General features: G+C 34.9%; 1 protein-coding gene across 1 annotated transcript; it reads left to right on the top strand.

The window, feature by feature from the left end:
- Positions 1–4,643: 4,643 nt before the first annotated feature.
- Positions 4,644–12,732, top strand: LOC143377245 (uncharacterized). Its single transcript, XM_076828314.1, has 4 exons — positions 4,644–4,824; positions 8,695–9,000; positions 10,633–10,775; positions 12,211–12,732. The coding sequence occupies exons 1-4, from the start codon at positions 4,723–4,725 to the stop codon at positions 12,296–12,298; spliced, it is 639 nt and encodes a 212-aa protein (XP_076684429.1). The 5' UTR covers positions 4,644–4,722; the 3' UTR covers positions 12,299–12,732.
- Positions 12,733–13,824: the final 1,092 nt, after the last annotated feature.

Genomic DNA, 13,824 nt, shown 5'->3' on the forward strand with positions numbered 1-13,824 from the left:
TCGTCGATCAAGTGTTTCTATGTTTTCATTGAAAGTGAAAAATAAGTAAATAAATGTATTATATAAAACGATTTCAAATTTAATTATGATTTATTACCCATTTTACTAACGATTTTAACACGAATAAAATTATGTAGTTATTCACTTATAAAGAAGTATACAGATTTGTATAAAGTGCAAGTATGTATATTGGGTGGCTTGTGATCTTATTTCAAATTTCATTTAAACATGTATTAAGATTGACCCACATGCTCTCCCCGTAAGGGATAAGACGGGAGTTAACTTGTATTTTTTTTTGTATTTGTATTTTTATTTTTCCTGTGTTTTTACACAGGATGATGGGCGGCGTTGCAAGCATTTTGCTTACATTGCCCAACGAACATTAGTCATTTTACTTTTTTTCCCTCCTCTCTCTTTCCTTCGGGTCCCAGAAGCAGCAGCGCACCGGGAGAAAAAAGGTGGTCTCCCCGGTCACCCATCTTTCCCCGGTACACCGCCCCGTGATGCTTAACTTCGGGGTTAAAACCTAACGAGAACCGGTGTATCATCACGGCTACGGCCGCTGGTTGGGGGTTAACTTAACAAGTTCAAATGGAAACCTACAGAAAAACTATCATATCCTTAATTCGTCCCACAAAACGAGAGACTTTTATCTGAAACAATTTTTCTTAAAATTATAACCTCAATGTGTAGTTACAAGTATTTCAAGTCTGGAAGGACGTGATTTCATTAAGTCAGGGTTAACTAAAGGGCCGTTGAAGGCCTCTTCGAAATTATAATTTCTCTGGTTCGGAGATTCCGGCAATTAGGTTTTTCAGTAATTGCCGTTTGAAACTGCTTTATAGGTTCCTTCAAATTGTGAAACAACGCGTGTAAACTCAAGGAATTTGTCATTAGATCATTGAATGGATACGATCCTTCAATCTTACTGTAATTTACTTTGAATTTTAAACGCCTGCTATACTCCCTGTCATTTAAGAAGGAACCTGCCGACCGACGAGTTTAGACCGGTTCTGCGCAGGTTGACGCTCATTGGTGCCGGGAGAAGCCACTATTGGCTGTACCCCCACCAACGCATTTTCGGAGCCAATGAGCTCATTCTACATGCGCGAAACGGGTTCCTTCTTAAATGACAGGGAGTATACATTCGGAGCAATGGTTTTAACAAAAATGTTTCGGGCGAAAGTTGCTCGTTTTGTATGGTAGATGCACCATTTGTGGCCACTTTAAAGTATTGTACCAGTTTTGGCCACTTCTTAAAAAATATAATATTTTTTCGTGGAAGCAATAAATATAACCTTATGTTTCTGGCGGTATACTAAACAAAATATTTATAATTGTGAAATTCTCCACATAATAATGATCTGCAGGCAGTTCAAAAATAAGATAATTACCCTAACACAGATTAAGGAAATGATAGGTTTTTTATAGGTTTCCATTTGAAATTTTAAAGTGAATCCCTATTTTCTTTGTTAATTTCCGCCCCAGGGATCTATATAATTTTAAATAAGATAGATTGAAACTGATCGAGGGGTTTTCGAAATATTAAGCTGTAAACAGGAACGTAGATCACTCTGTGCACTTCTTTCTTACAACGTGTGATAACAGAAATCTATTAATTGTAAAGCAACTTATTAAAATAAAATAAAATCAATAGGATATATGTAATTGGGATCCATTAAGTGTAAGTACAGTACATATTTAAATTAATATTAAACTATTTTGAAAGTTGAAAGTGTTTAAGCTCAACGATCATAAAATTTCCCAAAATTGTTAATGTATTTCGATATGCGTAGCAAAAAATATCACCCAACTATGAAACATAAAATACGACCATTATTTGAGTAAGTTCAGGGCTTCATTCAACAATTTATGAATTTTAAGTTAAGTTAGTTAATTACTCTAGAATGAATGTAAATAAAAATATTTACTCGGAAAATCCCCCCATAAAACAGACATTTTTGATAAGTTAAGTAGTATTCTAGATATTCTATGTGCTCAAAAACTGCCAATTGTCCAACGAAAAATTGGAACATTCACTTCTGACGGACCTCAGAAATCAAGATCGCAATTTTTTGCGCAGAAAAGACAAGTTCATATATTAAAACTACGCTTGATTTTTTAGTTCAGATGAGACGTTACGTAGATATCCTATTAACGCGACTGCCATGTCTATTTGGAATGTAGACTGCTATTAGAAGCACATTAGAATAAGATTTTGCAGTGGTTTTCTGTCTACGTAATGTAGACGGAGCATCGTTCTGAAATATTGAACAAAAATGTCATATCTAACTCTACTTTTTTCACGAGAAGATCATAAATTTCGCCTTTTCTCTCGGCCTTTACAGTGAAACTCTTTAATAAAGCGTGAACCACTTTTTAACTCGAAATTAGCATCAGTACGAAATAAAAAGGTGTTCTGCGGTTTTCATTATGTAAGAGTTCGGTAACGAAGTCGGTAGGCGCACACAGCGTGACAACATCGCGAACAGAGTTGCCCAAAAAGCACCTCAAATGACGTAGTAGGGAGTGGTAGGAACTCAGTGACGTAGAGCTGTTCGGGTATTCGAATAAAGTGAGCCGAGCCGGGCACCCGTAATAACCAGGCGGCCCGAAAAATCTGGGTACCTGATTCGGGCGGCTCGGAATAAGAGGTTATCCCGAATTGTTTCGGGTGGCTCGGGATATCCGAGCGCCCCGAATGTGATACATGTGTAGATGATATATTTCGAATATTTTAAGAAATATTTTTCTGCTGGGATGTAAATGATGGTTATCAATAACCTGAAAAATAATTAAACTATAAACAGCAAATAGGAATATTCGGTAACAATAGAAAATAATTAATTAATTCTAATCTGTTTTTCTTTTCTTCGTGTTTGTCACGTTCTCTTTGGTTAAATTTTATTTCAACAATTTCCTTTGTTTTTTAATAAATAAATAAAGAGATAATCGCGATGTGTTTGTAAACATTTGAACATGTACCTCTTGCGTAATTAATTTTTGTCAATTCAGTATTTTGGGAGGATGGGAAATATTTATAGAAGTGTCTACGAAATTATGGATGATAAAATAAATATATACAGTCGTGTAAATATTTCTTAAAATATTCCATATACCTCGAAATATTTCACCTACTTAACACAGTCTGCTCGAATCACATTCGAGGCGCTCGGATTTTTCGGGCCGCCCGGGTTTTACGGGTACCCGGCTCGGCTCGAAAACCGAGTCCCGGCTCAGTCCCAATTTCAAGCTGCTCGAATATTCGAGTACCCGAACAGCTCTACAGTGACGTAGTGAGGTATAGCAGAGGGGGAATCCTCCCATGGTGGGCACGAGTCGTATATGTACAGCTCTATACATGCGAGGATTACTTTTCTATTACTCCCTACTATGTCACACAGGGCTTAGGTACTCCGGGCAACCTGCTCGCGTTGGCGCGCGCAATATAAAAATTGTTGTGACGCAGTGGAACGAGAATTAAGGGGTTATACCTAGTCAGGAGGCCGAAAAGAGGCGAATATTTGTGAATTTTTTTTGAAGAAGCGGAAGCGTATATTTTTACAAAACTTTTTGCGCTTAAAAGAGCAACATTTAAAGAACATGTGGTAATTTTTTCGTGGAAAAATATTTATGTTTATAATAAAATAACATGCGACATCCAAAAAGCATTTTTAAAAATTTGGTTTTGCGGTGAGCATTGCCATTCGGAACCAGATTATCTAAAATCAGAAAACAAAAAAGATTTCGTTAGTACATTAATGTATCCTCAGGTTGACAGAGAGAATTTTCCGAAATATTAAGTTAAAATAACATGGCAGCTATTTAAAGTTGAAATCCTGATTTTTTCGCGTAATTTTTGCAGAAAAAATCAGGATTTCAACTTTAAATAGCCGCCATTTTGTTTTAAATTAATATTTCGGACATTCCCTCCACCAATCAGAGGATACATTAATATACTAACGAAATCTTTTTCGTTTTCTGATTTTAGATAATCTGGTACCGAATGGCAGTGCTCACCGCAAAACCAAATTTTTAAAAATGCTTCTTGGATGTCGCATGTTATTTTATCATAGACGTAAATATTTTTCTCTGAAAAAATTACCAAATGTTCTTTAAATGTTGCTCTTTTAAGCGCAAAAAGTTCTGTAGGAATATATGCTTCCGCTTTTTCAAAAAAAATTCACAAACATTCGCCTCTTTTCGGCCGCCTGACTAGGTATAGCCCCTTAATAAATTGTGTGACGCCAGTTCGAATCGAGCAGGGAAACGAAGCGTATTGAAATATAGAAACGCGATAAAAGCACAGCATCATTTTAAGTATCCTACCCGAAGTGCCAAGGAGTCGAATCTCCACTACAGTTCTATACCCCTTCTCCACGAGAAACATACCAGACCTATGTAGATTTATCTATTTACCAGGAAATATTTTCACAGTTTTTTCGGAGTTTCACTTGGACAAGGAGTTCGCGTCAAGATTGGTGTAAAGAATCAAAGAAAAGGTCAACAACGAGTCTGTGAAAGCCTTTGTAAGACAGCATTTCGCGGTGCAATTAAACGTTGCCGCACAAAATAAGAATGGTCCTTGCTCGAGTTACGTAGATACCGGTACGACTTTCTCTCTCACACTGTGACATAATCTTTTGAGCAGTTAGGGAGTTGAGCCTCGCCTGCACATTGAAAACTGGACTAGTTTCGTTTATTATTACCTACGGTGCAGACATGCCGCGAAATTGTTGCAGCTTTGCCGCGGTGCTGTTGAGTGTCATCCTCCTGACAACGCATACCACTCCTCTTCAGGTAACAGTAATAATAATATTATTTATTCAGCAGGAGTATTTCGTTTTCTATAAAGCAACTGTACGAAAGAGGGTACGTAAATAGAAGGACATTGCGAAGTGCGGTTATTACAGTAGAAAGAAAAAAGTGGAATGGATTTGTAAATGAAAAAGAGAAGGCTAAAGCCGGGAACCCACCGGGAAGCTAAGCTAAGCTAAGCTATGCGATGCTATGTTTTAACGTAGCTTTTGGTGGAAACGGTTCCATAAGAATGTATTGAAGCTAATTTTTTAAAACGTAGCATTGCATAGCATAGCATCGCACAGCTTAGCTTAGCTTCCCAGTGGATTCCCGGCTTTACTAGGCATTCCTCGACACAGCAATTTTTTGAGGCTCGTTAGGAGTAATGAAACTCTTTGTTCCTAACAGTAACATTACTTTGTTATATTTATAAACATTAGGACGTGGTTTATTATTAATTTTTTATATACTTTGACGTCCTTCTTTCTTGCATGGAAAATTAGGACAAGCTTATATGATTTATGTTTGTATTATTAGGTCGGTAACTCATTAGTCGGTGATTTTTATGACACTATATTAAATAATATTTTCCAATTTTGTAAGACTAATGGTAGTTGGTACAAATTATAGAGACGTGCGTTATAGCAAGTAAATAAATTGTATCCAAACGCGCGTAAATAATAATAATAATCAGAAAATATTGTATTATACTTGACTTTAACTCTGCTGTAAAAGTTATTAGAGATAGGATACTGCTGTACATGATATTTGAATTAGAAGTTAAATAACCGAGATTCATGTAGTTAAAAAGAGAGAGAAATTGTATTTATCATTTTTCACGTGTACACAGTCACTTAAAAATAATAGTAATCAATGTCTTATTGAATTTTGTACCCTCGACGTAACATTAACACCTTAATGTTGGATAAATTTTTCGATTAATAAATGTAGGCACTACGAAATACGATGTCATAAATTATACAAAGTTTATTTAAAATGAGCGCTATTAAAATGAAATTTCCTTGTTATGAAAATAACAACCACCTTTTCATTACTATCGTTCGTAGTTCATATTTGTTGTTGGTATTGGTATTACTACATAATTTATATAACTTTTATTTACGATTATAATTATTTAAAGCGAACGCTACTGTAAAATCTTCCTGTTATCAAAGTACTAACGTTCTTTTGATTACTGTTTTATGACAAGTTTACGAAGCTTTGTTGATACTATTTGGGATGAAAAATCCCAAAGTTAATATAACTAATGGTAAAATCATAGTAGCGTATTAGCTGGAGCTACAAGTAAATTACGTGTTCTTGTAAAACAGTTATTATTCGACAAGTATGTAAAGATTAAATCACACTCAGATACTAGACTGTCTATTTTTCATTCGAACGTAGAGTAGAAGGCAAACACGGCAATCGTACTAAAAATTTGTAGCGATAGCGTAGACTGTAGATTGTTGATCCACGTGTTAACGTTAGGAATTTATCATACAGACCTATCGTGCATGCACATAGGTACACAAGTGCATACATACTTTATTTATTACGCGAAATGCGTAACATTTTGAACGAGCTTTTCACAAATGACTCGTTTCTAACCATTTGCATCGTACGTTCACCTCCCTTCTACTTGCTAGATCAAGGATAATGTTGAAATCAGATGGCTGTGATAGTAATAGTTATGCAGAGGTTTTTATTTCGGAATAATGTATGTAAGCGGAATTCACGTGTTAGTCGGTTAAAGCTAGCATTAACTAAGCATTGTAGGTTTGCTAAAATTTCGTGTTATTTTTTGATTTTCTAAACGAAACGTATGGATTATTTGTCAGTTTCAAAGAAGTAGAGGATTTTATAGTAAAGATCAGAGGACAAAATAAAGTCAGTTGTTTTAGCAATATTATGGGTTGAATGTTGTCTTCTACTATTTCTCGGAATGATTCTGCAAAATAATTGTCATTTTTGGTCACTTTTAAAATTTTGACATTGGGCAGGTCATTTTTAAGATTTTATGAGCTTGTCGAACTTTTTCTATACAAACTTGTGTATCGTTTATTGGAACCACTTCCCCAGAGGACCTGAGGCACAAACAAACTTTGCGATTTAAATCCATCCATTTGTAATTATATTTTGTAAGCATGAAAAATAGAATTCTATACGGCACGAAATAATAAACATTTAGCAATAAAAAACATTAAAATCCGTACATTAGTTCTTGAGAAAAAAATTAATGAAAATAGCACCTCTTCTTCGACTAACAAAGTAAAATGGGCCTTTAAACTCGAATAACAGAGGGTGCCAGAGATGTTCTCCATAGTTTTATATTTACAGCAAAAGAAAAGTGAAAAATCATATGTACAAGAGAAACTTAAACGTAGTAAAATAGTGGAAGCAGCAGACTTCACAATGGTATAAATACGAACGTAATATTCAATTTTATCGGGCTTCAAGTGTTCATGGAACAAAAAAGGCACGATTTTATTTAATAACCAAATATTTAAGGGGAGTTGGGTGCAAGAAGCACAATGAATTAATATTTTATTGATATCTAGAAACAGGTAGATCTGTTACAAGTTCAAAAAATATGAACAAGACACCCTATAAGCTATCATCTTGATAGATGATATAAGATAATACCCTATAGGTATCAAGATAATATTAATGTCCCATTGTGCCCCTTGCATCAAAGTGGCCTAAGTCCCCCTACATATACAGTGAGTAAAAAAGTATTTGGACACTTTATAAAATCGCATAACTTTTTTAGAATTGGTCCAAACGCCTTGAGTATTTTTTAGAAGCTAGAAGGATTAGTTTGCTAAATGACGTATTTGGTCGTTTTGAAAAAAAATGTATTTGGTCGGAATAGCGAAAAAAATAGTAAAGGTCGATTTTTTAACTTTTTTTGTGAGCTTGTAATGAAAATTCAAAAAAACCGTTTGTAGATTGCAGTAAGTTGTATACGTGCCTAAAATTTCATCAAAATCGGTTAACGTTGCTCCGAGCTACAAACGTTTAAAGATCGCATAATAAGGTCGAAAATCGCTGATTTCGGGAATTTTCACGATTCTCGACCTTATTCTGTGATCTTTAAACGTTTGTAGCTCGGAGCAACGTTAACCGATTTTCATGAAATTTTAGGCACGTATACAACTTCAATCTACAAACGGGTTTTTTGAATTATCATTACAGGCTCAGAAAAAAAAGTTAAAAAAAGGACCTTTACAATTTTTTTTTTCTACTACGACCAAATGCATTTTTTTCAAAACGGCGGAACACGTCACTTAGCAAACTAATCCTTCTAGCTTCTAAAAAAAAACACATGACGTTTGGACCAATTCTAAAAAAGTTATGCGATTTTAAAAACCGTCGAAATACTTTTTTTACTCACTGTATATAAATATAGAATTAGTCGCCATAAAAAATAGCATCTGTCAAATACAATTAATGTTTAATATACAAATAAGTATCATACACTGAAAATTTTCAGAATCATGTATTATTCTTATTTAGCATCGCATAGTGGTTGAAGATTCTGATTACAATGGGTACCAAAACGACAACAATGGGTACCAAAATGTGAACAATGGATACCAAAACGACAACAACGGGTACCAAAACGATAACAATGGGTACCAAAATGTGAACAATGGATACCAAAACGACAACAATGGGTACCAAAATGTGAACAATGGATACCAAAACGACAACAATGGGTACCAAAACGGCTACAATGGATACCAAAGCGACTACAATCAGCGCCAAAACAACAATGAGCGCCAAAACGGCTACAATGGATACCAAAGCGACTACAATCAGCGCCAAAACGACAACAATGAGCGCCAAAACGTCTATAACGAGCGCCAAAACGGCTACAATGGGTTCCGAAACGACAACAATCAGCGCCAAAACGGCTACAATGGGTACCAAAACGACAACGGTCAGCGCCAGAACGGCTACAATGAGCGCCAAAACAACTACAACGAGTACCAAAACTTTCAACCGATAGCGAAGTTCGATAAACCGATCGTCGTAAAGGCTCTTGAGAAATCGAAAAACAAGCAGGACTTCAGTAAAATTCCTGGTATTCCGGGCGTAGACTTTCCTTTGTATCACACCGTACCGCCAACAAGTTTTTCTTGCGCCCACGTTCCATACGTACCAGGAATGTACGCGAACGTGGAAACCGGTTGCCAGGTAATCTACTCATTTCGATAATTGATCTTATTGTTACACGTCAAGTCTGTCGAGTTACAAATTGATAGATGCTGACTAATCGTAAGTGAAACTTCTCTCCTTAAACTGTAAACTATTGGCATGCTTAGAATATTTGTAAATGGGTCAGAATTTAAATTAATTAAAATTTTCCTACGAATTCCAATTTAGTACGTATACAAGGTGAATGAGATAATTCCTTGCTCAAAAATATAATTTAAGGTAAACAATAGGGTTTCCTCGTCCGAGGCTTTGTATTCGCACATTTTATTATACTTTTTATTGCGTAATTTCTTATTGTAACTTACAAGGGGGGGTACCACGTGATAGACGTCGATTTTGATGAGCTTTGGCACGATGGATCTATGTCGAAAATAAGTAAATAGGTGTCCCAATATTTGCACGTAAATTATTAAAAATTTCATAGTGGCCGCTGGGTTTTAGTGGGTTAAAATCCCACACTATCCTGGCGCCCCGGGGGATTCCCCTCTGGAGGAGTCAGGGTGTCTTTTGAAGATTTCCCCAAATTAAAAAAAAATATAAAAAAAATGTATAAAATTTTTTTTTAACGTGGAGATTATTGATAAACATCATTTACATCCCAGCAGAAAAATATTTCTTAAAATATTCCATACCGTTGGAAATATTTCAGCCACTCAACACAGTCGGACTGCTCGAACCACATTCGGAGGCGCTCGGATTTTCCGAGTCACCCGAAACAATTCAGGCTAACCCCCTCTTTCGCGCCACCCGGATTTTACGGGTACCCGGCCCGGCCCGGCCCGGTCGGTCGAGCCGAGCCAGGCTCGGCTCACTTTATTCGAGTACCCGAACAGCTCTATTCCACCGGACCTCCTCGATCTATTCACCTTTCACCGAAGTTTCGATTAAAATGTTGTCTCACACTAATTGAAAAGTGTGGAGGACGCTCGTAAATACAAAAGTAGATTTTACATTGAACGGATTGATTTTGGGTCCTATGTTGATTAACCCTCGTCAGACGGCACAATTTTACAACGTTAACAGACGGCAGAGGCACAATTGCACCCTCACATATTTCATACGAATATTCCCACTGTCGGTATAATCTGTACGATAAATTGATAACATTCAGACTCAATGAAAATCAATAAAAAAATTCCCAAATTTTCTTTTATAATGTAAATTATTTACATTTTTTACTTTCTTTTATAACAAAATAACATTATCATTTAAAAAAATCGCATTCTTTTTTTCTTGCATTATCTTCATACAAAATATATAGGGGCGCCACTGGGCCTATGCCGCTGTTATGGATGCAACCCTCGACTCGACCCCCTGGCTCGGAAGGGGGTTGAGATATTTTTCTGAAATTTGGTCTATATAACCTAGACGAAAAATTTAGAGATGTCACGAAACTTCAGCCCTCCCTGGGTTCTCGAAAAAAAGTTATCGCAATTTAAAAACGCAAAAGTTACAATTGTACCTATGCTGTCTGACGAGGGTTAAGCCTTGTTTACTACTCTCGGTGAGAACTATAAGCCCCTAAAGTCTTGGACCCTTTTCTTTAGCACCCGGTACATATGTAAGTTAGGTAGGTATGTCAATTGTAAATGACCCAAATTCATGTTTCAGGCGTATCACATCTGTCATGACGGTCGAGAGGGTCATCAAGGTGCATCTTTCCTGTGCACTAATGGAACGCTTTTCAACCAACGAGACTTTGCTTGCGATTGGTGGTATAATGTGAACTGTGCTGACGCGCCGTCTTTGTACAGGTGTGCTATAACACTTTCTTTCATAAACCCAGCTGTACCTAGGTGACTGGCACTTCAGCATTCTATTCAGAGCGAATGAATATGGTTAGCATAATCGGTTACAGTGTTTGCGAGATAAACGAAGGGGCACAAGAATAAAAGGTATAACAAGCTTAAGGGGGTAGGTCACCCTCGCTAGCCTTAAAACAGGCCTTTTTTCAAACGCAAATTGTAAGGTGATAAATAACAATAGAGACAACGTTTTTTTTAGTTTTATTCGTTGTTCTATGAGCTTTAACACATACAACGAAAAGCGCTCCAATGATTTGGATGAAAATTTAATGAGACATGCAGAAAACCATCCCCTAAGATGCGTTGGAAGCAGATTTTCGAAAAAAAATAATACAATTTTTATGTTGAAAAATACGATTTTAGTGATTTCTTGTATGGAAAATATTTTTTATCTTTTTTTTAAGAATTTATCTCGAAAATCTGCTTCCAACACATCTTAGGGAATGGTTTTCTGCATGTCTCATTAAATTTTCATCCGAATCCTTGAAGAGGTTTTCGAGATTTTATGTACATCATCAAACGGTGCACCGCGTGCATGCCATTACGTTTTTACTCACAAGTTTTATGTACTTAGAGATATTTAGACTTTTCTTTTTTGGTGTTAAAGCTCATAGAACAACGAATAAAACTAAAAAAAAAACGTTGTCTCTGTTGTTATTTATCACCTTACAATTTGCGTTTGAAAAAAGACCTGTTTTAAGGCTAGCGAGGGTGACCTACCCCCTTAAAGCCTTCTTACATGAGGCTGTCACACATTTTTCTTTTCTTTTTTTTTGCGTAATTAAGCCCAGCACAGCCACGTAGGGATACCGACAGAGTAGGAAGAATGATGTAGCGACATCTTTGAATAAAAAAAAAAAACAAATGTGTTATACGTATTCAGGACATTTATATTTTAACGTACAAATTAATTGAATTTTTACTTTCAATTATCAACAATTACACTTTTCGTATTTCAGAAATGTTGCTTTGTTGCAAAAGGAACCTTCAAATGTGAAGTAATATTGCGTATAGTACACAATATTTATGTTGGCGTCTGATTAAGATACATCACTTTTATATTAGAGTTGCAAAGTACAGTTGTGGTTTATATATCTAAATTTAATAGAAAATATTAAAATTTAATTAACAAGAAAAAAGTAAATTAATCTTCGTTTAATTTTCTACAGATAAAATTTTAATTTGTAATTCAAGCCTTTGGTCCTAACATTTCAGAGGAATATTTGAGACATGATTGTAATGATTGTATAGAAGACGTACTATAAAGTAGTTTGATTGTTTAAACATAATATAAAATGAGTTTAGTCGCGTATTTTGGTTAACGATGTGTGAAGTTTTAGCTGCCAGCCACCAGTTATCTATATTCGTATTTTATTTTTTGCAGAGTGAATCTAGACCCGGAGAAGAATCCCTATATACCAAAGAAACCAAAAGAGACTGCTCCGAAAAATATGAGGATCGTGGTGCTTTAAAAATCATAATCTACCTTCAGAATAAGTTATTAAAAATAAAAGCCTTATGTGAACTTGAACGGTTACATTAATGTCACAAAGAAAAGTTCGACAGTTTAAAAATTCAAAACATCTGATTTTTACAAAAAAAAGTAGTTTAAATGGTACTGATGATATACCTTCCTCCTGTTCTGACAATGAAACGAGTCCAAGTGGGGACACACCTCCCCCAAAAAATTGTTTTCATATTATCGTGCATATTCGCGAAACCGTCAAAGTTGTCAAGAAATGTTAAATGCAAAATTTTATGAGTTTCAATAATTTAAAATTAATAAGAAAGTATTTGTGAAAATAATTTGTGACAGGGGTGAATTCCGAAAAATATACTTTTTTTCATTCAAATTCTGACGAACTTGAAGGGGCAAGTATTTCGTGTCATTTTTATAAAAATATCTGGCCAGAGATTCTTAGTATTTTACAATTTGTTTATTACGGTCTTTAACGAAGCAAGTGAACAAAAATTGTTTGTATTTTATTATCAGAAGGGAAAATTTACGGGGCGTACGTATGTTTATATGAATTTTCTCTTTTATTAAGATGGTTATAATACGCTCCTAAAGTTTCTCCACCTGTTTGTGTTATACACTGTAGATTGTAAAACAATTTCAAAACGAATAAGTATAATACAACTGCGAGTTTCTCTTTCTGTGCGCTCAGCAGGTATTTACAGATTTACTCGAAATGGTGCAGCCGATTATCTATTAAACTTTAAGTGTACAAGAAGATATAGAAACATTATTTTTAATAAAAAAAAGTAAAGTTAACTGTTAAATAAGTTTCTTGAGTAGGTGCAGAGCAGGCATATCAATCAAATTTTGAAGAGTTGTGAATATTGAAATTTAGGTCAATATGTAAAACTTTAACAATTTATTTAAAATATTTTGTATAAAAAGTCATTGATCTGTATATATTTTTACGTAAATAGACTATAAGGGAAGTGATAAAAACTATCACATGCCACAAAATTGTTGTTAACATAGATTAATAAAACAAAATATATCCATAATGGTCGCTTTGGAAGCAAACTGGAACATTATGTTTTATAATTAAACATAAACAAATATATTATGTAAGTAGATATTTATAAACACCTCATTTAAAACTTGTACAAAATTTTAAACGTAACAGACAATAATGATCTTGCTGGCAATACATTACGATACGAGAATAGAACGACAACTAAGTAATGTAATGTGTTTATTGAACTGTGCTTATTATTTATTACCAGTATCGATGTAATGCACATTACTTACAATTAGATTTATTTTTTATTAGAAATATCCATTGAATTCTCTTTTTAGGATACATGTACAAGCAGTTATTTAGAAGTGTTTTTGAAAAGTATTTTATTATCACCTTACCCCCATTATGCAACACAAGTACAACAGGAGTTAAATGAACATCATCTTCAAAGGTAGACAGAAGTTAACACACCTTACTAAATTATCAGATTGCTAGATTATCTCAACATTTACGTATGTTTTACA

Source organism: Andrena cerasifolii, chromosome 15 (assembly GCF_050908995.1).
Source record: "Andrena cerasifolii isolate SP2316 chromosome 15, iyAndCera1_principal, whole genome shotgun sequence".
NCBI classification, from domain to species: domain Eukaryota; kingdom Metazoa; phylum Arthropoda; class Insecta; order Hymenoptera; family Andrenidae; genus Andrena; species Andrena cerasifolii.